Raw genomic sequence first — 27,550 nt, forward strand, 5'->3', positions numbered from 1 at the left:
TATGCAATTCCAAGCTGCATTCAGCGAGGCTTAAAAGACTGTTTAGAGAGAAATCCTGAAAATAAGCTTCTTAATTAGAGCAATACATATGTGGCTCTGTAGATAATTAGAAAAACATGGATAACACCTATTAATTTGAAACACTTTTCCCAGTACCGCACTCGACCATAACTCCAATGTTTAAAACCATTTTATATAGAGAAAGAATCTGCATGTATAATTGCAACAAATGGAGCTGCAAATGAACATCCTGGGGAATTACAGCTTAACTTGGCAGTTCCTCTCATATATTAAAATGTGGTGGTGAACATGGGCTCACTCCCCTCACATACACAAATAGAGTACCCTCAATCCTAAGCCTGCACCTTCAGCTATAAACCCTTGGTGTCTATTATTCTAACCTCAACAAAGAAGAGGAAGACATGTTTTGCTTCATTGATAACAAACTGTGCTCAATTTATCAATGTGATGTACAACAATGATATAGACATGGCAGCTTTTATTATACAAGGCTTGCGGTCACCTGATTACATGTAGTGAATAAATCACCAAGAAACTTGCCACAAGCGCGGTTTCGGCAGCAAACTATAGAAAGACGGCCAATTCTTGGGAGTGTGAGACTGTCTATCCAGCTCAAACCCACCTTGAAGATCTGCTCCTCCTGCCAAAGAGGAAGATGCAGTCACATCTTCACCACCTAAAAGCAGCGTCACCTCCCTATGATTTTCAGCAAGCTCTTCGGTTTGGGAGAGTTCCGACACTCCGGACAACGCAGACTTGCTGCTCTGATCATCACAACACACAGGGCACGTGGAGAATTTTGAAAAGCAAGCCTTGTGAAAAGGTGTGTGACAGACCTTGCAATTCGTTGTGTTTTCCTCCTGCAAAAAAAACGCTATTGAAGTTGGTTTCTCTATGAAGAGAAGCACTTTCAGTACAAGTGATGGGCCCCTTTAGAGTTCATTTGAAAAAAATGCGTGTACAATCGAAGAGTGGTAACCTCAAAAGGAAAAATGGGACTGAAAGGTTCTTCACAAAGAACTCCAGCACCACACCATTCTCCAGCTTCTGAACATACAGAGCAATGCTTCATTACATGCAGTCTCAAGGTGTCCATCACATTCTTGAGAACACTCGGCAACACTGTACAACACAAGAATGAAGAAGATCAGACAGGTTTAATCCTACAAGCATTTATCATAAAAAAAGTAAAGGATGTCAATTCTACCTGCGAAGGCACCTTTAGAGAGATCTTCTAGATCTTGCAGGGCAAAAAAATCATTGTTTTCCATAAGATACCGCCGTGAAACCATTTTCTGCACGATTCTGGCACGACTAGGGCACAGTATACAAGCTAGCAGTTTGCTTAGCTTCCTTCTGGTCTCTTTAACATGAGAAAGGATTGGTACCCTGGAATATAGATAGGGATTTACAGCACTGACACACAACATTGGCTGCAAAAAGCATACAGGTAACTGAATCAATGCTCGAACAGCCCAACTTTGCATATAAAAGCCATCTTCATTAACAACCTTGAAACTTCAATTAGGATAGGGCAAGAATTTGCAATGCCAACAACAAGCATTAAAATTGAGATAAAAAGGTATTTCACACTGTCAAGTCCGTATCCCAAAGGAATGAAAATGTGCTGCTGCTTGAAACTCTTTCAGTAATGCAGTCTTCAGGATGATAATATACTGCAGCTGGATTTTCCAACACTACTGAACATTGTCAAGATACAAATGCCCATACTACCACTCATATGATTGCCGTCATTGGTAACAAATACAAGTTCCCCAAAGTCGCCAGCTTCATTGTATGCATAGTTTTGCACTATAGCTACCAAAACTACAGCTGCATTGTATGCACCGTTTTACACGATGTTAATATGTACTCTCTCCTCCTAAACACTGTCCCATCTTTGTTTTATACCACAAGGTCAAGCATATCAAGTAGACTCCAAAAATCAAATTTGGTGAAATTTGGATCACAAAAGTGAGACTTAAGCGAGATTCTTGAAAACTGAGTCTACGGACACTAAACAGTTGATAACTTGGACAGATCTTGTTCAAACTAAACCAAAGTTGTCCAGAAACCACAACAAGGTGATTACTTGACAAAACAAGCCTAAGAAGTGAAAAAAACTAAGAAAAGTAAATAATCGCAATTATTTACTACCAAGACCCAGAGACAAGATTTTTGACTTTTGAGTTTGTACAGTGTTAGAACAACATAATACAAGGCCACTGGTCAATTTTGGGTTCCATAACGTCCAAATTGGTACATGTTAAACTCACCCTTGCATTAGATAGTACATTGTGCACAAGCCTTTGCGGAACAATGGGACAAAATACTCAACTAAGAAGTGCGCTCAGTTTGTGATGTACAAAAAACAGAAAACTATGGACAGAGAAGGTAGATCAGCTATGGCTGGGGGGAGCCGGTTTGGGAGTTCGAAACTCTTGAATGACAGCTTTACCACCTCGATAGACAACCCATTTGCCTTGTTTGCAGGCTTCATGCATCTTCTTGAGCTCGCTTGTTTTACTTCAGTTGATTCGTAGTCAATTCTTCGGCGATCCAAAGATTTTGTCCCTTGAGAAGGCGAGATTGTCGTAGCAACCTTAGTCGCTCTTCTTTGTCCTTGAAGGTGAGCATACAATGCTGAGAGAGAGAGAGAGAGAGAGAGAGAGAGAGAGAGAGAGAGAGAGGAAATGAAATGATATATTATCCTTCAAAAGGCCGAAGTGACCTATGAGACCAAAAAGTTACAAAGTGTGAATTTAATACAATGTTGAGTATCGAAAAAAAAAACTAAATGATACTAAAAGAAGGTACCGAAAAAGATACTGCAACATCCTAAACTACTGGAAGTGAGCTAAGCAGCTAGCTGGAACCGTGTAGGGTATGAGTAATAGTTGATACAATGAGTGAACGGCTAATACAATGAGTGAACGGCTAATACAATGAGTGATACAATCTCAACAGAGGTGAGTGGATAATGTGTGACCATGAAGTCATAGGATATCCATCATCGGTCGCTGGCGGATCTCATCAATATCCTCCATTGTCAGTATTCTGACTGGGCGTCTCGGGTGCCGAGCTACAATGGTTTGGATCCTGTGCTACAGCCTCCGTCGATGTTGTGAAGCTCCTCGCAGTCGTCAGCATATGGATCTCCCTGACTCGATTGCTCGATCAATAACTGTGCCTATGGTGCGGGTGAGATCTGAGCTCTACTGTGAAAGCTGCTCCTCAAGCTGCCCAATTGGTCTAAAGAAATCTGTAATCTAGCCTCTGAGATTCGTTCTCCCGTAATCTCCTCATCAGGCTCTCTCTGTGTCTACACAACTCTAGTAAAAACAGTCCAAGACATCTCTGGTCCTGGTATCTCATGACTCTAGAAAGTGGTTCAAAACCCTCTCTGAACAAGCAATGAAAGCAGCCACGTATCTCATAGTATACGGGGCAATGACATATGTAGTGCAGCTCTGCCTCGGCTCCAAATGGCATACGTGTAACGTGACATATCCTGGCCTTTGTTGGTACTCCTCCTCCAACTCTACCAATCTCAACCTGAAGCCGAAGAGAAGATGTGCGTATCTGACCAATAGCACACCGTACCCCATGTGATAAGCGTGTATCCACGTACCTAGGCCTAGTCACAAAGCTATCTTCGTGCCCAGCTCCCATGTCGGCTGAATCCACCATGTCCTCCTGGTGTATCTAGTTGAATCAAGTCCTGACAGATGAGTCAAGTGATCTCTGTCCCTGTGAGAGTCAAACAGGGTACATCCAGAGAGTACTGGAAGGGTGGCAATCTGTTCATGCTGAGACCGTGATGTCATTGTCCATACCAGCAGGCTATCTCCCCCTGTTGCACTAGCTGTTGGGAGGACTCAAGGGCTAGCCGGGCATATCTGTCTCTGGGGAGGTCCCATAAACTGTGTATAAAGGAGACTAATCTAGTAAGTGCATCGTCCACCAGGGGAGGTGCCGCCAACTCGGCTCGAATAATCTCATGTAGTACTGAAGCCTTGGCTCTAATCATCCGAGTAATCATAGAAACCAAAGGCCTCTCCACCCATCAGTGCTACCGGATTTTCCATGGTGATCCACTGAGGGTCCCCATATCTGATGTACAGCATGGCTAAAGCCACCAGAGTGTCAAAAAGTCAGAGCTTTGTTCGAGGTTCCTAAAACAAAACCAGTGTATACATCCTCTCCAATACCCCAATGTTGCATAAGCTCTGGTCAGTCTAGTCTCTGCTGCTCTCCTCAATGAAAACACTAGCCCACTGATGACAGAGAGAGACGAGAAGCGCGCGAGCTAGGGCTTCCTCATGCTGTTTAGCTATGTCTCGAGCCGACCACTCCTAGTTTCTCGTGGTCGCCTACACCAATCAACCGTCGCCATTGAACTGCCGTCTACTGGGTGCCGGTGTGCTGCTGCGTGCTGAGGTGCTTCCTGTATTTTTGCTGCTCGCCACAATTGCAGACCCAAGAGCCAGACCCCCCCCCCTTTGCCTCCATCCACAGTCTGCTATCAGTGACTGTGAGCCTGCGATGGTTTTCTTTATTTTCTTTTCTGTCTTTTTATCCAAGTTTTCTATCGTGTTTCTCTGTTTGTTGCATGGTTGTACATTTGCCTGATTGTGATTTCTTCTTTTGTGTGCAATGCCTACGTTGCGTGTTCTGCATGTTTGTATATGTGTTTGTGTGATTGCTTGTGAGTGGGGATGCCTGTGTGTTGTGTGTATGTGGTTTGTGGGGTTGTTTGGTGGGTGGGGGGGGGGGGGGGGGGGGGGGGGGGGGGGTTGGGTTGTCTGCACGAATGTTGTTTGCTGCTTATTTTTGTTGTTTGTTTCTTTGTTTGCTGGACATTTGATTTGTGCAATGAGAGTCGCTGGTTTGGAGGTGTAGCGGGCTAGGGTGGGTCTTTGCCTCGCCTTCTCCTTGTTGTTTGCAGGTTGTTGATCATTGCAAGGGATGCTCTCTCTCCTGGATCTCAGTGTAGAGTATTTATGCAATGGTGACGCTTATTCTTTCCGGATGCACCCTTGGCCTTGGAGATCCAGAATCTGATCTGGAGATTCTTTGGTGGAGTTTTCGGCCTCCTCGTCGAAGTCTAGATGGCCTGTTTCTATTAAAGATCTCTGCTACTTTCTCTTCTTCCTCCCTTAAGTAGTTTTGTTTGAAAAACGCTGATGCAAACACCTAACCGCATAGAAGGTGTACTAATAGTAGTTGTGCCTAAAAACCGCTCATGCAAACACCTCCTAGGGGAGTCCCTTTTGCATCATTCTTGATGATGAATCATCGTCATCCAATGCTTATTTTTTAAACATTAGGGGAATATGAAAAAAGGCTGAAACAATTCTAGATCTCCACCAATTTGCACACCAAGGGGGGTTGCTTTTGCGCGGGGGGCGGCGGGGGGGGGGGGGTGTACACGAATGTTGTTTGCTGCTTATTTTTGCTCTTTGCTTCTTTGTTTGTTGGACATTTGATATGTGCAATGAGAGTCGCTGGTTTGGAGGTGTGGCAGGCTAGGGTGGGTCTTTGCCTCGCCTTCTCCTTGTTGTTTGCAGGTTGTTGGTCATTACAAGGGATGGCTAGAGGCTCTCTCTCTCTCCCAGATCTTGGTGTAGTGTATTTATGCAATGGTGACGCTTATTCTTTTCGGATGCACCGTTGGCCTTGGAGATCTGCAATCTGATCTTGGAGATTCTTTGGCAGTTTTCGGCCTCCTCGTCAAAGTCTAGGTGGCTTGTTTCTATTTAAGCTCTCTGCTACTTTTGTCACAAATGGGTGACATGGCAGTAGACCCCGGACACACTGCAGTGACACGTGGCATTAGACCCGGACACACACTGAAAAGCACTGACGTGGCAGCCAGCAGAAAACCCGTCCCAAAATGCACTGACATGCTGACGTGGCGGCCAACAAAAAACCCGCCGCAAAATGCACTGACATGCTGACGTGGCAGGCGTACGGATTTTCCACTTTTCATGCAAGCAGCCGTACACATTTCCGGAAAGTGCGATGAGATGCTTTTGGGGCTTGAATGCTTTATTTTCTAAAAGCTTTTGAGCCCAACGCTTTTGAGTAAGAAGCTTTTGAGCATTCCTTGTAACCTTTAAATACGTGGGCAGGGCCTCACAACTCAGAGCATCTGGACGCAGAGTCTGAGAGTGAGAACCCTCCCACTCTCTTGTACTTTGAACACAGCTTAATACAAAAAGAAATACCGAAAGGGGCGCCAATCTTTGGGGCCAATATCTCTAGGCACGGAACTCCGCCGGGCCATGTCGACTCAAGTGTGAATTGTAAATTGTTTTGAAGTGAATCTCCGTTGTGTCCCGGTAGAATCTTGACTTGGAGTGTCCAAGTTTGTTACAGTGGTATCAGAGCGCAGAAAGATTCTTCTTTTGCGGAGGATCGGATCCTTTTTACAGCGCACAGCTTTTGAGAAAGAATATTCGTGCCCCGAGCCCGGACCCATTAGCTGCTCCCACCCTCCATACATCGCGCATTGGGCGCGCTCCCGTCTTCATCGCTCTGTCTTACAGGGCATAAAGCCATTAAGAATCCCAGATTACACATGGGTTCTCGTGAAGAATCTGACAGAGATGACACCTCTCAGTGGGAAGGCAAAAATCCGGTGCGGGAACTGAAAAAAAAAAAAAAAAACATTTGGGCAAAAAAAAATTCAAACAAGTTTGCCAGAAAGGAGTAAAACGTCAACTGCAGATTGGCAAATGTGTGGACAGATTGATTAAGTACTCCAGGGATCCGAGATTGGCGAAACACCTGAAGAATTACCTAACTGATAAGATTTACTCAAGATGGCTTGTGGCCATTGCTTCTCCTGTCACGCGACACATCCCAACCCTATGTGTCCGTGGACAAGCTACACCATAGCAGGGTTCTCGTCAGTCCAATCGGTTTAGATTAGAAGTGATCTGGCACTTTTGTGAGTCTATTCGTAGACCGTGCATGCCCAATCACTCAGTATAGATGCATATCCTTTGGTTGCACACTGCGTAACCATAAGCATTTCCATCAGAGTCAGTTTGGGGATTTTTCAAGTGACTTTATCCTATTTTTAACATTTTTCACTTATTTATTAAGTGACTTTTGTTGGGAACTCAGTAGGGCAAATTGGGTAAGTTAATATATAAGCAAACCCAAGTTAGCACAATTGGGCAGATGAGCAAAGAGCACAGCAGGCTTCCCAAGCAACAGGTGCTCCCTCCCTCTCTCAACAAGACCTCCCCAAGCCATCCCTTGGTGAGCCACCCCCAGCGTTTTAGCATCGCCATACACTTCCTCCCCCTCGGCGTTTTCATCCTCAACAAGCCATCGCCATCAAGTGTCCTCCCTTGGCGTTTTTCCTCGCGACCAACACTCCCAGCCATTAGCGTTTTTGGATCACCAGCCCAGCTGCAACCCTCAGCGTTTTGTGTAGCGTTTTCAGCATGAGAAACGCAGCCATAACAGCATTTGCAGCCAGGTACAAGCAGTCCTAAAAACGCAGCCAGATAGAGCAAGAACTTCAGCGTTTTTCATCATCATACGAACCCCGACAAAACCAGTCATTTCAGCCACAAAAACAGCGGTAAAACAGTCATTTTCAGCCACCGAAACAGCCCCGAAATTCAGCAAATAGAAAACCACAGATTTCAGCCCTAAGTCGTCGTCGTCGTCGGCATAGTCCAAGTTGCATCAGTCCATTGCATACGCATTGTACCACTTTGTGCAATCAAAAGTAGACCACTCTCACCAACGAGAGTGGGGCCTTCGGAGGAGGGTTTGCAAACTCTCGGGTGTCGTATTTCTCTTCTCTCTTTCTCTCAGTCTCACACTTGCACGCACAATATCCACTCACTTTGTTCGTGATCATAGCACTCTCCATAAAGACGGAAGGCTCTCTCCTTCCCTAAGAACTAAAAGGAACCTTGAGCAAATATAGATCACTAATCTTGAGAAAATACAACATTCATTCCGTTGCACCTTACATCTCCTCTCAGGTAGGGAGGAAAGCCGAAAAGACAGACGAGTATAGAAAAGCAGAACCTGTACTCGCCGAAAGACATGGACAAGCGAAGCAAAAAGCAAAGCTTCGGAAAGGGCAAGAAAAAGGCAAAGAAGCCTAGATTTCGACCAGTTTCTAAAAGTTCTACAGAGGAGTCATCCTCAGACAGTTCAGACTCCAACGATCACATGTTTTATGCAAAGAAGAAACATTTATAAAGCCAACCAATATGACTTCCTCGAAGATAAAAGCAAGAAAGTAAAAGAATTAAAAGAAGGTGGACAGTCGATTTGAATCCTTTTCTGGGTTACGAGATGCTCGAACATGGTGGTCCACTCTTCTGCTGAGAAAGGAAGCTCCGATTAAATGGTTGAACTTCAAAAGGCTTTTTATTTCTTCTTGGCTGACTCAGGAGTACGAACGAGACATACGAACCGCTTGGAATCATCTTCGGATGACCAAGGAAGATTCTTTGGACGCTGATTGCGAGAGATTTTGGAGGTCTTTTATACCAGCTTCTTCATTTAAGAAGGTCTCGTTTAAAGAACAGATTGAGTGCTTTTCCTGCGGACTTCCTACAGAGATCCGAGACTACTGCTTGGAACAAAAGTCAAATTCTATTCAAGAATTGATGGGTCATGCGAAACGGGGCTTTGCCATACACTCGGGCAATCTAACTTACCCCACTGTTGACTCAAAGAACCCAACACACTTCTTGTCACAAGACGGGCACCACGTGCCAATAGAAAAGAACAGACTGAACAGACTTTTAGCACTTCAATAACAACTGAACTGGAAGAGAGAGACGACACGAGACACGGAGCGGTGGAATTCCACCCCAGAGAGTATTGGCCGCAAACCTTGGCGCCCCTTTCGGTATTTCTTTATATTGCATCAACACAGTACAAGCCGGTACTCCAGACTCTGCACCTTTGCCAGGAAGCATGCCAGAGAATGAGCCCTAACCTCATATTTGAAGGCCCTAGGCCTCAAAAGCAGTTTACAATAAAAAGCCTTCAAACTCAAAAGCATCTAATCCAAAAGCAAAGCCAAAAAGCTGCCAGCGTAAATCATGGAAATCCGTATAGCTACCACGTCATCAGCCAACGCAAAACGCGGAAATCCGTACAGACTGCCACATCATCATGCCAGTGCAATTTTCGAAAATCTGCCACATCCTTTATGTCATTTGGGGCCCCATCGGACGGGGTCCCCATAAGTTGGTAGGACTTCTTCTTATGTTACTTGTTCTTCTTAGGGTTTAGGCCCCTCGGCCGGCATCTGTAAGTTGGCTCCATTCTTTAGGCTTTGACACGTTAGCAATTTGGTACATCTCCCCTTCTTGAAACAGAGTAATCATCCGCGATTACAGCATATCTGCAAAACAACTCAAGTTAGCTCAAAAATTTCCGAGGGACATTCCGACTGTTTTGATCAAGGAGCGAGCTTCTCCTTTCTGCTCTTTTGATCAAGGAGTTAGCTTCTCCTTTCGTACAGATCGGAACTCTTGATATTCCGGCGTAGTAAAATTAGCCATCACACCCAAACCGTACTGATCTTCCACGGGTGTCTTGATGCACTAAAAAATTACATACCCAGGCAATCTCATCCAATTAGGAATATTCAGTAGCTGGCACATCACAATGCAACACAAATGCTTACATATGCATGTTACAAGATATAGAAACATAAAGCCGCCGATGAACACTCCTCCCGCATAACCTAACAAGGTCCGGGCCAGGAGATGTTCAACGACTCCCTCATCGCTCCTCCCGCATAACCTAAACAAGTCTGGGCCGAGAGATATAGAGGCCTTTTACAACCAAACGCCCCCCAAACCGCAGCCTGCGTCGTTTGGAGGTGCTGAGAGTAACCACTGCTCAGACTTCTTAATACTCCTCCCGCATAGCCATCCAGGTCCGGGCCGGGAGTCACAACAACAATTATTTTACAAGCATACAACGAAACGCTCCCCAGGCATCGGCCTGCGTCGTTCTGAGGTTCAAACAATACCAAAACAGTATTTCTCACTTCTCCACCTGGGAGTAAAATCACCAATCCTTGAAACCAATATCAAACCAAAGTCAAACAATTCAAATCGGCACCAAAACAGGTTCAAGACAGATACCATCCATTTCAAGCAAATTTCAAACGGGATCACCAAACAAGTTCTCAAACAGATTTCAAACTTAGAAAAGCAATCTCAACATCAATCGCGCTCGAAAAGTCGGCTGACTTTCCATCCTGAAACCTCCACCAAAAAAATTAGGGTTAGGTTCATTCCATAGGGTCGTAGCCGAGCACAGCATGGTCCATCAGCTCTTGGACAAACAGTGTTTCTTTGGCAACGATGGTAGTCCCAAGATAGCAATCGCACTGGACCTCCAAGGTCATCTGCTCGTGAAGAGACATCTACTGAGAGATGTCGAGAAACTTCAAGTTATAATCTGCTAGGGTTTCCATGGCAAGCATTCCAGGATACCCCACTCTGCCAGAAGTTGCACTCCGAAGGAAGATGTCAGAAACCATATAACTTCGGGCAAAAAAATTTTCTTGAAAGCTTGCCAAGTACTTGGAGTATGCTGCTTGGTAGTTGTAGACATCAACATCTGCATGGCACTGCTTCTGAGAAAAACAATGACTTGAAACAACTCTCGATCCTTCTCTTGCAAGTGATCTTAATTGGCTTATGCCCTGTAAGACATGAGCGGTGAAGACGGGAGCGCGCCCCATGTGCGATGAAGTAAGGGTGGGAGTGGCTAATAAGTCCGGGTTGGAGGGCGAAGATCCCTCAAATAAAATTCCAATAGCTCTGTCTGCTCTCTTTTGTAGGACCGGTATGCTTTCAGAAAAACACACGTCTGATGCTCTGATACCACTGTCACAAGACGGGCACCACGTGCCAATAAAAAAGAACAGACTGAATAGACTTTTAGTACTTCAATAACAACTGAACTGAAAGAGAGAGACGACACGAGGAACGGAGCGGCAGAATTCCACCCCAGAGTATTGGCCCCAAACCTTGGTGCCCCTTTCGGTATTTCTTTATATTGCATCAACACAGTACAAGTCGGTACTCCAGACACTGCACCTTCGCCAGGAAGCATGCCAGAGAATGAGCCCTAACCTCATATTTAAAGGCCCTAGGCCTCAAAAGCAGTTTACAGTAAAAAGCCTTCAAACTCAAAAGCATCTGGTCCAAAAGCAAAGCCAAAAAGCTGCTAGCGTAAATCACGGAAATCCGTACAGCTTCCGCATCATCAGCCAACGCAAAACGCGAAAATCCATACAGCCTGCCACGTTATCATGCCAGCGCAATTTTCGGAAATCTGCCACGTCATCAGTATTTGTGTGTGTGCGGGTCCTGCTTTATTTTAATCCTTTATGTCAATTGGGGCCCCATCGGACTAGGTCCCCATAAGTTGGGAGGACTTCTTCTGTTACTTGTTTTTCTTAGGGTTTAGGCCCCTCAGCCGGCATCTGTAAGTTGGCTCCATTCTTTAGGCTTTGACACGTCAGCAGTTTGTTACACTTCTAATAGTGAAAGTAGAAAGAGCAAGAGTTCCAAGAAAAGAAAAGAAAGATACACGTCCCCGACAGACTCTTAGAGAAAGGCTATCTATCTCAAAGAGGAGAAGTGTTTTGGTTGCGGGGAATTTGGACACATCTCCGCAAAGTGGCCCAAAAAAGCATAGCAAGAACAGATTGAAGACACGCCAGAGAGTTCTAGAGCAACAGAGGAACATGGCAAAAAAGGCAGATGAAAGCAGAACTGGTACCACATTGTGTGGGCCCGAACCGAATGAGATGAATGAAAGTACAAAACTTTACCGCACTTAGGGCAAAGTGAAAGATCAAGAAGCCCTCGTTTTTCTTTGATGGAGGAGCCAACTTCTTTTCGCTTGAATTGGCGGCTCGATTTGGAATTATGCCCGACAGGCTGAGGCCACAAGCGGAGGTAGTTCTAGCGGCACCCGGACGAGATGATGCCATTACACCAATCATTGGCAAACTTCGTTTGCAATGTCAGGGGTGTTTAGGGCACGAGGACTTCTATGTAATGCCCTTGGGAGGTTGTGACGTCCTCCTCGAAATCCCTTGGTATCAAAAGAACAATGCCGTGGTTGACTACCAGGCTGAGAAAGCGACTTTGACAAATGAAGGGCAAACAGATTTTTCTAGAGAGAACTGAATGATGACTGAAGGTCGAATATGTTTTGACCTTGATAAAGAACGCCAAGATTTTCTCCACACTCATGCCGATTGCTTTTCAGAGGGCCTGCCAGGCGAGTTGCCACCAGCTCGTCCTGAGGATCATACTATTGATCTGATACCTAGAAGTACACCACCGAACCGGCCACCTTACCGTGTGAGCTGAACCAAGTGAAAGACCTCTTGAAAAAGAGTCTTATCCAACCGAGTACTTCACCTTACTGCTCTCCGGTGTTGTTGGTTTTCAAGAAAGACGGATCTTGGAGAATGTGCATTGATTATAGAGCTCTCAATAAAATCACCATCAAGAACAGATTTCCGATTCCTATGATCGATGATATTCTTGACCGACTACAGGGATCCTCTTGTTTCAGTAGGATCGATTTGAAGAGCGGATATCATCAAATCCGAATCGCGTCGGAGATGTCTACAAGACTCTTCAGTGCCCAGATATTCAGATTACATGGCATGCCTGAGACAATAGTCTCTGATAGAGATCACCGATTCACGAGTTTGTTTTGGAAGGCTATTTGGCAAAACCTTGGCACACGGTTGCGGTTCTCGTCATCTTTCCACCCGCAGACAGATGAGCAATCTAAGATTGCAAATTCACTCGTACTGGATTTGTTGAAGTCTTCTTCTTTGGATCAGAAGACTACATGGGAAAAGTATTTCGCCCTTGGTGGAATTTGCCTACAAAAACACAATCCACTCTTTGATGGGGAAGGCGCCATTTGAGATTATTGAATTTGCTACGAAGGTTCCACCCTTCCTTAGCAGTGAAAGATAAGATTTTTGAAGCCGATTAGTTCACGAGGGACTTTGACTTGGTCCGGGAGGCTTTAGACAAATCTCAAGAAAGACACAAAAAAGGCAACAGATCGACATCGTTGTGATTTGAAATTAAAGGAGAACGATTGGGTGCTCTTACGTTTTGAGAAGGCACGCCTGAGAAAGAAAAAGGGAAAGGAGCGGCTTTTTCCAAAGCTTAGCATGAGATACTATAGACCTTTCCAGATAAAAGAAAAGATAAATGATGTCTCCTTTAGACTGAAGCTACTCGATACTTGGAGGATTCACAATGCTTTTCATGTGAGTCTCCTGAAGCCTTTTAAAGGCAATGTGACCGATGATAGGGAGCCAGATGAGCAACCCGAAGTGGAGGAAAACGAGGAGATACTCGTTCCAGAACAGATATTGACACATAAAGATAGAAAGATAAAAGGTAAAGCGATAAGACAGTTCTTGGTTAAATTCAAGAACTATCCCGCATTGGATGCGAAGTGGATGGAGGAGGCGGACTTGGCAGATACTCCTCAGATTGTGAATTTTTACCTGGTTTAGCATAGTCTACTCCGATAGAACCCCGACTTCAGCATGGGTGAATCTAGTGCAGCGGGTTTGCACAAGAGGGGAGTCACTCCGCTCCTTTGTCAACACATTGCCCCGATTTTTGATATAGAGTCACTGATGTTTCTTTGGGTTTCAAGGATACTGTGGGTTGACAGTATTGTGTTGAACGACTTTATCAACTGGAATTCTCGAAAATGATACTGATTGATTTGTACTTGACTTGTTTGAGTGCAGGAACTGATAGACGAAATGACTGCAGCATTTCGGTCTCATAAATCTCTATAGACATGATTGCAATATGGATTAGTTAATCGGGCATCTGTGAGGTCCCGATTGGATCTAGATGCGATTGCTCAATACGTTGCCGATTAATCATGGTCTGAGATTTGGAATGATTGTTGAATGTGATTTGTCATGTGATGTCAAGTGATGTCTTGTGATGTCAAGTGATGTCCTGTGATGTGACTGTCGATTGGTACATGTGCTAGATAAGTTGTTCCTAGTACGTCGGTACTAACAATCAGTGTCTGCTAAGACAGTTTATGGCCTCTGTCTGTTTTGCAGGCGTAATCAAGGGCGATTACAATGCTTTCAAGAGGGGGGTATGTCACAAATGGGTGACGTGGCAGCAGACCGCAGACACATTGCAGTGACACGTGGCATCAAACACGAACACACACTAAAAAGCGCTGACATGGCAGCCAACGAAAACCCGCCCCAAAATGCGCTGACATGCTGACGTGGAAGCCAGAGGAAAACCCGCCACAAAATGCACTAGCACGCTGACGTGGCAGGCGTACGGACAACTGTACGGATTTTTCGCTTTTCACGCAAGCAGCTGTACGGATTTCCGAAAAGTGCGCTGAGATGCTTTTCGGGCCTGAATGCTTTATTTTCTAAAAGCTTTTGGGCCCAATGCTTTTGAGTAAGAAGCTTTTGAGTTAATGCTTTTGGGCATGCCTTGTAACCTTTAAATACGTGGGCAGGGCCTCACAACTCAGAGCATCTGGACACAGAGTCTGAGAGTGAGAACCCTCCCACTCTCTTGTACTTCGAACACAGATTAATACAAAAAGAAATACCCAAAGGGGCGCCAGTCTTTGGGGCCAATATCTCTAGGCACGGAACTCCGTCGGGCTGTGTCGACTCAAGTGTGAATTGTGAATTGTTTTGAAGTGAATCTCTGTTGTGTCGCGGTAGAATCTTGACTTGGAGTGTTCAAGTTTGTTACAACTTTCTTCTCTTCCTCCCTTAAGTAGTTTTGCTTGAAAAACGCCGATGCAAACACCTAACCGCATAGAAGGTTGTACTGATAGTAGTTGTGCCTAAAAAACGCTCATGCAAACACCTCCTAGGGGAGTCCCTTTTGCAGCAGTCTTGATAATGAATCATCATCATCAAGAAAACACTAGGGAAATGCTGAAACAATTCTAGATCTCAACCATTTTGCACACCAAGGGGGTTGCTTTTGCAGAGGGGTAGATCTGATGGCTGGCCGGCTAAAATCAGTAATAAGACCCGAGTTTTTACAAGGCAATTGTGTTAGGAAAACGCACTCCACACAATTCACATAATGCAACTTCAATGACAAGGGTTGCAAATAGACCTCATACTCGCATAGCAGACCCTAATATGCTATGCCTCACGCTCGACCTTAATCTTGGAACTTCGAAGTTCGACATAATGGCAGATAAGAGCTACTTTTCTCTATAGGCTGTGACCTTTGCAAAAGCTCATCATCTCTAAGCAACTGCCTCCTGTTGTGCTTTTAAGCTCTTGCGCATTGTAGGTCTTCATTATTAGCATGGGTAGTTTAGTAGAGAAACAACAAAAAACGACATCCCAACAAGAGACTTTCTAGTGTCCAAACATAGCAATGGATCACACAGACACACACACACAGAGAAATGAAATGAAATGAATGTTATATTAACGTCTTCAAAAGGCCAAAATGACCTACGAGACCAAAAAGTTACAACGTGGTGAATCTGATACAATGTCTGAGTACCAAAAATAAAAAGGTATTGAAAAAGGGGTACAATAGAATCCTCAACTACTAGATGTGAACTACGCAGCTAGCTAGAATTGTGTAGGATATGAGTAGGGGGGTGAAAGTAGTGATTGAGGGCTGATACAACACAATGTGGGTGTGTGTGTAGGGATATAATGGGTAAGAGCTGATACAAAGGCCGGTACAAGATGAGCAGGGTGTACAATCCTCAAAAGAGCTAAATCACAAGAGATCCATCATCGGTCGTTGGCGGATCTCATCAATCTCCTCTATGGTCAGTAGTCTGACCGGGCGTTGTCCATGTCGGGCCAAAGTGATCCGAATCCTCTAATGCAACCTCCGTTCCGTCGCTCGATCGATCAGCGTGCCTCTGGAGTCTGGTGTGAGGAGAATGTGAGCTCTGCTGTCGTAACTGCTCCTCCAATTGCCTAGTGTCCGCTCTAAAGAAGTCTGATCCGTCTCTGAGACTCGCTAGCCTCTCCTCTCATGAGGCTCTCTCTGTGTCTCCGCAGCTTGAGCAAAAACAATCCCAGACATCTCTGGCCCTTATAACCCATGACTCTAGGGAGTCATCCAAAGCCCTCTTTGAATAGCCAGTGAAAGCGGCTTTGTGTCTCATAGTAAACTGGGTAGTGGCATGTGTAGTGCAACTCTGTCTCAAGCTCCATGTGACATATAGGACATGTCATGGCCTCAGCTAGTACTCCGCTGTATCTAGATTCTACGAGACTCGATCCGAAGCTGGTGTGAAGATGTGAGTATCTGGACAATAGCACATCGTATCCCATGAGATAAGTGGGTGTCTGTGTATCTGGGGCCTCCTCACAAAGCCATCCTCAGTAAGCTGGAGAAGATGCTCTCTATAGAAAGCCATCTTCGTGCCCAGTTCTTATGCCGATTGTGTCCAAGTCCTCTTTGTATCTAGCTGAGTCAGGTCGTGACGGATGAGCCTGGTGATCTCAGATTGTGTAATAGTCAGAGAGGGTGCATCCAATGAGTACTGGAAGGGGGGCAATATGTCCATGCTGAACCCATGTATCTGAAACCATGATGTCATCTCCCCATACCAGTGTGTTGTATCTCCCTGCATAGCTAGTTGTCAAGAAGACTCAAGTGTTGGGCGGGTATATCTATCTTTGGGGAGGTCCCACAAGCAGTGTATAAAGGAGATTGATCTGGTAAGCGCCTCAAACACTAGTGGGGGGGCAGCTAGCTCTGCTCAAACAATGTCGTGGTATTGAAGCCTTGGCTCTAATAAGCCGCAAGATCATAGAGACCAGAGGCTTCTCCATGTCTCCCCATCCATCAGTACGACCCGACCTCTTGTGATGGTCCAATGAAGGCCCCCATATCTGAACTCCATAGAGCAATGCGGAAGCCACCAAAGTGTCAAAAACAAAGCTTTGTCCGAGGCTCCTAAAACTGAATCATCCTCTCCAATCCACCAATGCTGCATATGCTTTGGTCAGTCTAGTCTCTGCTACTCTCCTCAATGAAAATGTTGGTCCATTAAATACCACCCCAAGGTAGGTGTAAGCATCTGTATACTGGATCCACTGTCTCATGGCCGTATGTGAACGCGGGTGTTGATCTCTTGGTCCACTGTGGAGTGGTGTTAAACACCATAACCTTAGTTTTACCAAGGTTGCAGACAAACCATTGTCGTGGGCAAACCTATGCAAAGCATCCAACTGACGTTGCATACCCTCCGGAGAGTTGGAGATCAACACAATATTATCAGAATATAACAATAATGGAATCCATGTCCTTGCCAGCAGTGCACCTCTATCACCCTCTCTCTCAATATAGTCAAAAATCTCATCCACATACATATCAAACAGAGTAGGAGAGAGAGGGGAGCCCTGCTTCACCCCGATAGTGGAGTGAACTAATGCAGATAACCCCTCTGGACTGCGTGCATGCCCCACTACTGACCTATATAATGCCAGGATCCCCCAAATCAGCTTTGTGGGTACTCCCATCTCCTATAGTCTACCCATCAATCTAGCTCTGGGCACTATGTCAAATGCTTTGTGGAAGTCCACAAAGCTACAATTCTCCAACGAACTAAGGGAACGAGATGCACGTTCGTTAGAGGATTCCGATGAAGAAAGTGGTCAGATGATAGTGTATCTCAGGGTTCCGACGACTGAGGCTAACGTGTCAGCGGATAGGGCAGGCCAATGAGGCTAGCCACACATCCCGGGGCATAAGGGAAGAAAGTAAAGGGAATCAGCTGGTAGATCAGAGAATTCCACAGATCCAGATTAAGGTGTCAAGGACAGGGAGGCCAACAAGACTATCAATAGGTCACAGGGCACGAGAAAAGCACAGAAAGGTAGCTAGGTCCATTGGATAATTTGGTCAAGGGTACCTTTTGGCCCTCGATGCAAAGTGGATGGAGGAGGAGAACCTCCCAAATCCTCTTCACAGAGAGTTGCACCATGAAGCTTTTCGGCTATTAGCACTGTTTATGCCAAAAGTTACCGATGAATCAGCAAGTTGAATCTAGTGCGGTGCGGACGGCACAAGAGGGGAGCTACTCCACTCCTTTGTCACAGATTGCCTAGATTGAATAAAGTCACTAATTTCTCATTGAGATTTTAGGGATAATGACATTCTGACACTATTTGTGCGGAATGACTTTATAAACAGAAGTGCATTGAATTGAAAATTTCCTTGATTGAACTGAAAACATGTACCATGTGTGTATTGTTAATATTTGTTAGAGACATGTAGAGAAAGATGAACTGTCTGCAGCATTTTGTTTGATGAATGATTTGAACTTAGTACATCTAGACATTTGTTAAAGAGGCGAGATCTGGATATGATGGCTAATTGAATATAACTGAATGAGATTCCAGTACATCAAGATGTCTATCTGGATGAGATGACTGGATACTGTTGTGAGTCCATTAAGAGTTCCGGCAGGATAAGATGACTACACGATGATTTAGGTGCATCAAGAGTTCTAGATTGAATGAGATGGCTAGATTGAATGATTGAAACACAAGTGTTCCATGTGAACTAAGTGTCTGATTTTGTAAAATACATGCTCTGTGGATGTAGTGTCTTGTGGAGATGGTCATGGGCATGGTTTGCTTGATTGAAATGAGGATCTGAATCTGATAGTAACAAGATTTAGCATATTAAGATATTCATGAAAAGATCAATGCGGTCAAGATGTGAATGCTAAATGGTTACTGTCACAATCTTGGTCACCTCCAAGACGAGAATCCAACACGACACACGAGAAAATCACTTTAAATACTTCAAAACTTTAAAATCACAGTTCAATTTTGGTCGACACGGCCTGGCGTAGTTCCGTGCCCAAAGAGATTGGCCCCAAAGACTCGCGCCCCTTTCGATATTTCTTTTGTATTAAACTTTGAGCCCTGCCACATCAGCAGCCAGCATGAAAAGTGAAAATCCGTACAACCCTGCCACATCAACAACCAGCGTGAAAAGCGAAAATCCGTATAATCTACCACGTCAACAACCTATCAACGCAAATCACGAAAATCCATACTGGTCCACCACGTCAGCAGTCAGCACAAAATCAAGGATGTTCGTATTGTTCTGCCACGTCAGCCACCTGTCGTACAGCTTGCCACGTCATCTAATGTGTGTATTGCCACATCATCAGTTTGTGACATACCCTCTTCTTGAAATAATTGTAATCGCCCTCGATTACGCCTGCAAAACAGACAGAGGCCATAAACCAATTAAGTAGACACTGACTCTAAGTACCGACGCACTAGACAATACACATCCAGTACTTGTACAAAGAACGACAGTCACATCACATAAGATCACATTCACATTCACATCACATAGAATCTAGGACCGTGATTCTTGACAATGTATTTAGCAATCGCATCTAGATCCGCACAAGACCTCATTGATGTCGATTTAACCAATCCCATATCGCAATCACGTCCAAAGATTGTGAGACTGAAATGCTACAGTCATTCGGTCAATCATTCCACTCAAGCACTATCGTGTGCGAGTAATCATCTTCAGGGATCCCAAGTCAAAGTTCTCTCTCTCATAAAGTCATTCAGCAAAATACTGTCAACACATCAGTATCCCTCAAACCCAAAGGGAAATCAGTGACTTTATTCCATCCAAGTAATTTGTGACAAAGGAGCGGAGTAACTCCCCTCTTGTGCGGTCCCACCTGCACCAGATTCAACCCGCTGATCTGTGGGAACTCTTGGAATAGGCACAGCTAGACCAAAAGCGTCGAGGTAAAGTTCCAAATTTGAGGAGTATCTGCTAGGTCCTTGTAACAGATTTGGACACTCCAAGTCAAGAATCTACCGCGACAGCGCCAAATAACCACTTCAAAATAGTTCACAGTTCACAATTGATTCAACACTGGCTCGACGGAGTTCCGTGCCTAGAAATATTGGCCCCAAAGATTGGCGCCCCTTTCGGTATTTCTATTGTATTAAACTGAGTTCAAAGTACAAAAGTGCGGGCAGGCACTCACACTCAAACTCTGCGTCCAGATGCACTAAGTTGTGAGAGGCCAGCCCGTTTATTTAAAGGTTACATGGGATGCCAAAAGCAGAGCCCCAAAAGCTGAAAATCAAAAGCTCTCTAAAAGTAAAGCATTAGATTTTTCTCTCTCTCTCTCTTGCTTAATAAAATAAAGCAAAGACGCTTTCTCTCTCTCCCAATTGCATGGAAAAAGCAATGCCAAAAAGCTATGCCCAAAAACTGCCGCAAAACTGCTTTCCGGAAAATCCGCAGCAAATCACGGAGGCGTTCGTACAGCTGCCACGTGTCAACAATTAGGGTTAGGGTTTTCCTACAGTTAGGGTTAGATTTTCCTGCAATTAGGGTTAGGGTTTCCTGCAATTAGGGTTTCTTGCAGAGGGTGTGTGTGTGTGTGTGTGTGTATAGCGGTCAGCCACGTCATCACCTTGTGACATACCCCCCTCTTGAAAGCATTGTAATCGCCCTCGATTACGCCTGCAAAACAGACAGAAGCCATAAACTACCTTAGCAGACACTGATTGTTAGTACCTACGTACTAGGAACACACATCTAGCACATGTACCAATCGACAATCACATCACATGACATTCAACATTCATTCGGATCTTAGACCATGATTTATAGCAATGTAGCTAGTAATCGCATCTAGATCCAGTCGGGACCTCATAGATGGCCGATTGACTAACCCCTATTGCAACCATGTCTATTCGAGATCAATTAGACCAAAATGCTACAGTCATTTTGTCTATCAGTTCCTACACTTAAAAACAAGTCAAGAACAAATCAATTTCATATTCAGGAATTCCATTTCATAAAGTCATACAGCAAAATACTGTCAACTCTCAGTATCCCTGAAGCTCAAAGAGACATCAGTGACTCTAGTATTCTAAAAATCGAGGTATCTGTTGACAAAGGAGCGGAGTAACTCCCCTCTTGTGCATCCCACTGCACCAGATCTCCGGCCAAGCTAAATTCTGGGTTCCATTTGGAATAGACTATGCTAAACCAAAAGCTTCAAGGTAAAGTTTCACAATCTGAGGAATATCTGCTAGGTCCTCCTCCTCCATCCACTTCGCATCCAATGCAGGATAGTTCTTGAACTTAAACCAAGAACCGCCTTCTTACTTTACCTTTATTCTTTGTGTCCTTATGTGCCAAAATCTGATCAAGAACAAGAATCTCCTCGTTTCCTCTACTTCGGGTTGCTCATCGGGCTCCCCATCATCAGGTACATCACCTTTGAAAGGTTTCGAGAGACTCACATGGAATGCATTATGAATCTGTTAGGCAGTTTCAGACGGAAGGAGACATCATTGATCTTTTTCGAGATCTGGAAAGGTCCGTAGTATCACATACTAAGCTTTGGAAAAAGCCTCTCCTTTCCCTTTTCTTTCTCAGACGTGCCTTCTCAAAACGTAAGAGCACCCAATCATCCTCCTTCAATTTCAAATCGCGACGATGACGAACCGCTGCCTTTTTTTATCGTTCTTGAGATTTCTGCAAAGCCTCGCGGACTTTGGTAAAAGCCGTATCTGTAACAGACTTGGACACTCCAAGTCAAGAATCAACCGGACAACACCAAATAACCACTTCAAAACAGTTCATAGTTCACAGTTCACAATTTAATTCGACACTAGCCCGGCGGAGTTCCGTGCCTTGAGATATTGGGCCCAAAGACTGGCGCACCTTTCGGTATTTCTTTTTGTATTAATCTGAGTTCAAAGTACAAGAGTGCAGGCAGGCGCTCACACTCAGACTCTGCGTCCAGATTCTCTTAGTTGTGAGTGGCCTACCCACTTATTTAAAGAGTCCAAGGGTTGCCAAAAGCAGAGCCCCAAAAGCTGCAATCAAAAGCTTCTTGAAAAATAAAGCAAGAAACTCTTGCTCTCTCATTCTTGCTTAATAAAAATAAAGCAAAAAGCTTCTCTCTCTCTTTCTCAACTTGCGTAGGAAAAGCAAGTCTAAAAGCTGCCCACAGAAAAAGCTTCCTCTGGTCCTGGCTGCCGAAAATCACGCCGTAAATTGTGGAGATTCCGTACTACTGGCAGTCATTTCATCTATCAGTTCCTGCACTTAAAAACAAGTCAAGAACAAATCAATTTCATATTCAAGAATTCCATTTCATAAAGTCATACAGCAAAATACTGTCAACTCTCAGTATCCCTGAAGCTCAAAGAGACATCAGTGACTCTAGTATTCTAAAAATCGAGGTATCTGTTGACAAAGGAGCGGAGTAACTCCCCTCTTGTGCATCCCACTGCACCAGATCTCCGGCCAAGCTAAATTCTGGGTTCCATTTGGAATAGACTATGCTAAACCAAAAGCTTCAAGGTAAAGTTTCACAATCTGAGGAATATCTGCTAGGTCCTCCTCCTCCATCCACTTCGCATCCAATGCAGGATAGTTCTTGAACTTAAACCAAGAACCGCCTTCTTACTTTACCTTTATTCTTTGTGTCCTTATGTGCCAAAATCTGATCAAGAACAAGAATCTCCTCGTTTTCCTCTACTTCGGGTTGCTCATCGGGCTCCCCATCATCAGGTACATCACCTTTGAAAGGTTTCGAGAGACTCACATGGAATGCATTATGAATCTGTTAGGCAGTTTCAGACGGAAGGAGACATCATTGATCTTTTTCGAGATCTGGAAAGGTCCGTAGTATCACATACTAAGCTTTGGAAAAAGCCTCTCCTTTCCCTTTTTCTTTCTCAGACGTGCCTTCTCAAAACGTAAGAGCACCCAATCATCCTCCTTCAATTTCAAATCGCGACGATGACGAACCGCTGCCTTTTTTTATCGTTCTTGAGATTTCTGCAAAGCCTCGCGGACTTTGGTAAAAGCCGTATCTGTAACAGACTTGGACACTCCAAGTCAAGAATCAACCGGACAACACCAAATAACCACTTCAAAACAGTTCATAGTTCACAGTTCACAATTTAATTCGACACTGGCCCGGCGGAGTTCCGTGCCTTGGGATATTGGGCCCAAAGACTGGCGCACCTTTCGGTATTTCTTTTTGTATTAATCTGAGTTCAAAGTACAAGAGTGCAGGCAGGCGCTCACACTCAGACTCTGCGTCCAGATTCTCTTAGTTGTGAGTGGCCTACCCACTTATTTAAAGAGTCCAAGGGTTGCCAAAAGCAGAGCCCCAAAAGCTGCAATCAAAAGCTTCTTGAAAAATAAAGCAAGAAACTCTTGCTCTCTCATTCTTGCTTAATAAAAATAAAGCAAAAAGCTTCTCTCTCTCTTTCTCAACTTGCGTAGGAAAAGCAAGTCTAAAAGCTGCCCACAGAAAAAGCTTCCTCTGGTCCTGGCTGCCGAAAATCACGCCGTAAATTGTGGAGATTCCGTACTACTGGCAGTCATTTCATCTATCAGTTCCTACACTTAAAAACAAGTCAAGAACAAATCAGTTTCATATTCGGGAATTCCATTTCATAAAGTCGTACAGCAGAATACTGTCAGCTCTCGGTATCCCTGAAGCTCAAAGAGACATCACTGACTCTAGTATTCTAAAAATCGAGGCATCTGTTGACAAAGGAGCGGAGTAACTCCCCTCTTGTGCATCCCACTGCACCAGATCTCCGGCCAAGCTGACTTCTTGGTTCCATTTGGAATAGACTATGCTAAACCAAAAGCTCAAGGTAAAGTTTCACAATCTGAGGAATATCTGCTAAGTCCTCCTCCTCCATCCACTTCGCATCCAATGCAGGATAGTTCTTGAACTTAACCAAGAACCGCCTTCTTACTTTACCTTTATTCTTTGTGTCCTTATGTGCCAAAATCTAATCAGGAACAATGATCTCCTCGTTTTCCTCTACTTCGGGTTGCTCATCGGGCTCCCCATCATCAGGCACATCACTCTCGAAAGGTTTCAAGAGACTCACATGAAATGCATTGTGATTTCATGCATTGTGAATCCTCCAAGTGTCAGGCAGTTTCAGACAGAAGGAGACATCATTGATCTTTTCGGAGATCTCGAAAGGTCAATAGTATCGCATACTATGCTTTGGAAAAAGCCTCTCATTTCCCTTTTTCTTTCCCAGTCGTGCCTTCTCAAAACGTAAGAGCACCCAATCATCCTCCTTTGATTTCAAATTGCGACGATGGCGATCCACTACCTTTTTCTATCGTTCTTGAGATTTCTGCAAAGCCTCGCACGTGTCTAAGTCGCGCGTATACTCATCAGCTTCAAACATCTTATCTTTTGTGCTTAGGAAGGGTGGAACCTTCGCAGCACCTTCAACAATCTCAAATGGCACCTTCCCCGTCGAAGAGTGTATCGTGTTATTGTAGGCAAATTCCACCAAAGGTAAATACTTTTCCCATTGAGTCTTCTGATCTGAGATGTAAGACTTCAATAAATCTAAAACCACTGAATTGGCAATCTCAGATTGCCCGTCAGTCTGCGGGTGGAAAGATGAGGAGAACTGCAACCGGTGCCAATGATTTCCCAAATTGCCTTCCAAAACAAACTCGTAAATCTGGGTTCCTGTCGAAGACAATCGTCTCAGGCATGCCACGTAATCTAAAAATATGGGCCACAAACAGTCTTAATGAAATGAGCATGCTTGATAAATCTGTCAATAACAGTCCAGATACCATCGTGACCACTCTGTGTTCTCAGGAAATCAAAAATGAAATCCATTGCAATACTTTCCCATGGGCGGGTGGGTATGGGCAAAGGCTGTAACAATCCCCGTGCTTTATGCCTATCAACTTGGCCTTCTGGCATACTAAGCAACTGCGCACAAACTCTTCCACATGAGTCTCGACCAAAAGAAGTATCTTTCTACCCCTTTCATGGTGGTAGCAACGTCGCGATGACCCATAAAAGTGGGCAGTGGCATTCAGTCATAACCTTTTCCCTCAACGGTTGTGTAAGGCACAACATGGTTTTCCTCATCAAGTAGCCATCCCGAATGGAATATCCAGCTATTGTCTCCCCATCCCGTATCCGTGTGAAAACGTCTGCAAAATCCGTATCTATGGCATACTGGTCGACCATATCCTCGAAGCTCCTATGATGTATCACGGAATTAGCCAGAACCAACGGCTTCCAAGACAAAGCATCTGCCACCAAATTCTTATGTCCCTAAACATGGACCATCTGGAAGTGAAACTGTGACAAGATGTTCGCCCACCGCATCTGCTTTTCCGATAGCTGCTTCTGTGACAAGAAGTAGCGCGAACTCTGATGGTCTGTAAAGACAATAAAATCCGCTCCGAGTAGGTAATGCCGCCACTAAGTAAGAGCATGGATAACTACCAAAAGCTCTTTCTCATAAATCTGTGCTGTCATTTCCGGGCTTGAGAACAATCGGCTCTCGTAAGCAATGACATGGCATTCTTGCATTAAGACCGCACCCAGACTACCACCACAAGCATCACAATATACTTCAAATGACTTCTACAAGTTCGGCAAAGTCAAAATTGGTCCCGTACTCAATTTCTCTTTCAAAGTCTGAAAGGCATTCACCTCTATGGGTCCCCACAAGAAAGGGACTCTTTCTGTGTCAAAACATGCAAAGGGGAAGCAACCTCTACAAACTTTCGAATGAACCGCCTATAGTACGAACACAATCCCAAGAAGCTTCTAACTTCATGGACATTCTTCAAATCGGGCCAATCTCTATCTTGGTCGGATCCATCTTGACCGGATCCATCTTGTCTTTCTCTGCATTAGTCACTAACTTGTGATCTCGTAATGCCTGAAAGACCTGAAGCAGATGATCTCTATGTTATGCCTCATTCTTGGAGAAAACAATGATATCGTCAAAGAAAGTGCCAATAAATAGCCTGTACTCTCCAAAAATCATGTCCATCATCCGGTTAAATGTCGCAGGAGCATTGGTTAAACCAAAAGGCATCACCAAAAACTCAAATAACCCAAAAGTCGTCCGAAAGGCTGTCTTGTAGACATCTCCTGGCACGATTCTGATCTGATGATATCCACTCTTCAAATCAATCCTGCTAAAACACGAGGATCCTTGTAATCTGTCGAGTATATCATCGATCCTAGGAATCGGAAATATGTTCTTGATGGTGATTTTGTTGAGAGCTCTATAATCGATGCACATTCTCCAAGATCCATCTTTCTTCAAAACCAACAGCACTGGAGAGCAATACGGTGAAGTACTAGGCTGGACAAGACCCTTTTCCAAGAGGTCTTTCACTTGGTTCATAATCTCTTCATTTTGTACTCGGCTCACACGGTAAGGTGGCTGGTTCGGTGGCGTGCTTCCAGGTATCAGATCAATAGTATGATCTTCAGGACGAGCACGTGGTAACTCGCCTGGCAGGCCCTCTGAGAAGCAATTGGCATGAGAGTGGAGAAAATCTTGGCGTTCTTTATCAAGTATAGACATATTTGTCCTATCCTCATCACTCAACTCTTTCATAAAGATCGAGTAAACAAACAGACTGGATTTCATTAATTTTGAAATGGCCGAAGCCGATACAATAGGGACAGAATCGCCCTTAAGTTTTATATCAAGTACAATGGTTCTGCCCTTCTCTGTAGTCAATGTCGCTTTCCTCGCCCGATAGGCGACCACGGCGTTGTTCTTGTGGTACCAGGGAATTCCCAAGAGAACATCACAACCTTCCAAAGGCATTATGTAAAAGTCCTCATGCCCCAAATACCCCTGACAATGCAACCGAAGTTTGCCAATGACAGGTGTAATGGCTACGTCCCTGCCGAGTGCCGCTAGAACAGCCTCCGCAAGTGGTCCCATCCGATCGGGAGTGATCTCGAGCCGCGCAATCAATTCCGGTGAAATGAAGTTGGCCTTGGCTCCTCCATCAAAGAAGATCAGGGCCTCTTGGTCTTTCACTTTGCCCCAAGCTCGGCAAAGTTCTGTACTCTCGTCCAACGTGTTGGGATCGGTACCCACGCAATCTGGAACCAGTCCTGTTTTCATCTTGCCTTTTCTTCCACGTTCCTCAGCTGCTCTCAAACTCTCAGGCCTTTCGTCGCCCTTGTCGTTATGTTCTTTCTGTGCCTTTTTAGGGCACTTCGCGGAGATATGGCCAGTTTCCTCCCATCCAAAGCACTTTCCCTCCCTGATGAAGCGAGCCCGCTCCTGAGGAGTAAGCTTGGGTCGTGCATCTTTCTTTTCTGAGTTGCTCTCTCTCTTTCTACTTTCATTTGTCAAAGTCTGTTCAGCTCTTTGTGTCATGATCTCATCGGTGGGGTAAGTCAGACTGCCAGAGTGGATGGCAAAACCTCGTTTCGCATGACTCATCAACTCCTGAATAGAAGCTGACTTTTGTTCCAAGCAGTGATCTCGGATCTCCGTAGGTAGACCCAAGGCAAACCGCTCATCTGTTCTTTGAACGAGATCTTCTTAAATGAAGAGGCGGGTAGAAAAGAGCTACAGAATCTCTCGCAATAAGCGTCCATTGTATCTTTCTTGGCCATCCGAGGA

At 44.6% G+C, this 27,550-nt stretch overlaps 1 protein-coding gene across 1 annotated transcript in view; it reads right to left on the reverse strand.

Moving 5' to 3' along the window:
• Window positions 1-425: 425 nt before the first annotated feature.
• Window positions 426-27,550, reverse strand: part of LOC147443238 (uncharacterized) — a 41,612-nt gene continuing 14,487 nt past the window's right edge. Inside the window, exons 3-5 of the mRNA XM_086529148.1 lie at window positions 1,229-1,454; window positions 1,001-1,143; window positions 426-881 (exon numbers count right to left, since the gene is read on the reverse strand). Coding sequence (XP_086385274.1) covers window positions 546-881; window positions 1,001-1,143; window positions 1,229-1,454 — 705 coding nt within the window. The 3' untranslated portion in view covers window positions 426-545. The remainder of the gene's footprint in view (window positions 882-1,000; window positions 1,144-1,228; window positions 1,455-27,550) is intronic.

This window comes from Adiantum capillus-veneris, chromosome 14, assembly GCF_014529385.1.
Source record: "Adiantum capillus-veneris isolate H3 chromosome 14, ASM1452938v2, whole genome shotgun sequence".
Lineage (NCBI taxonomy): Eukaryota > Viridiplantae > Streptophyta > Polypodiopsida > Polypodiales > Pteridaceae > Adiantum > Adiantum capillus-veneris.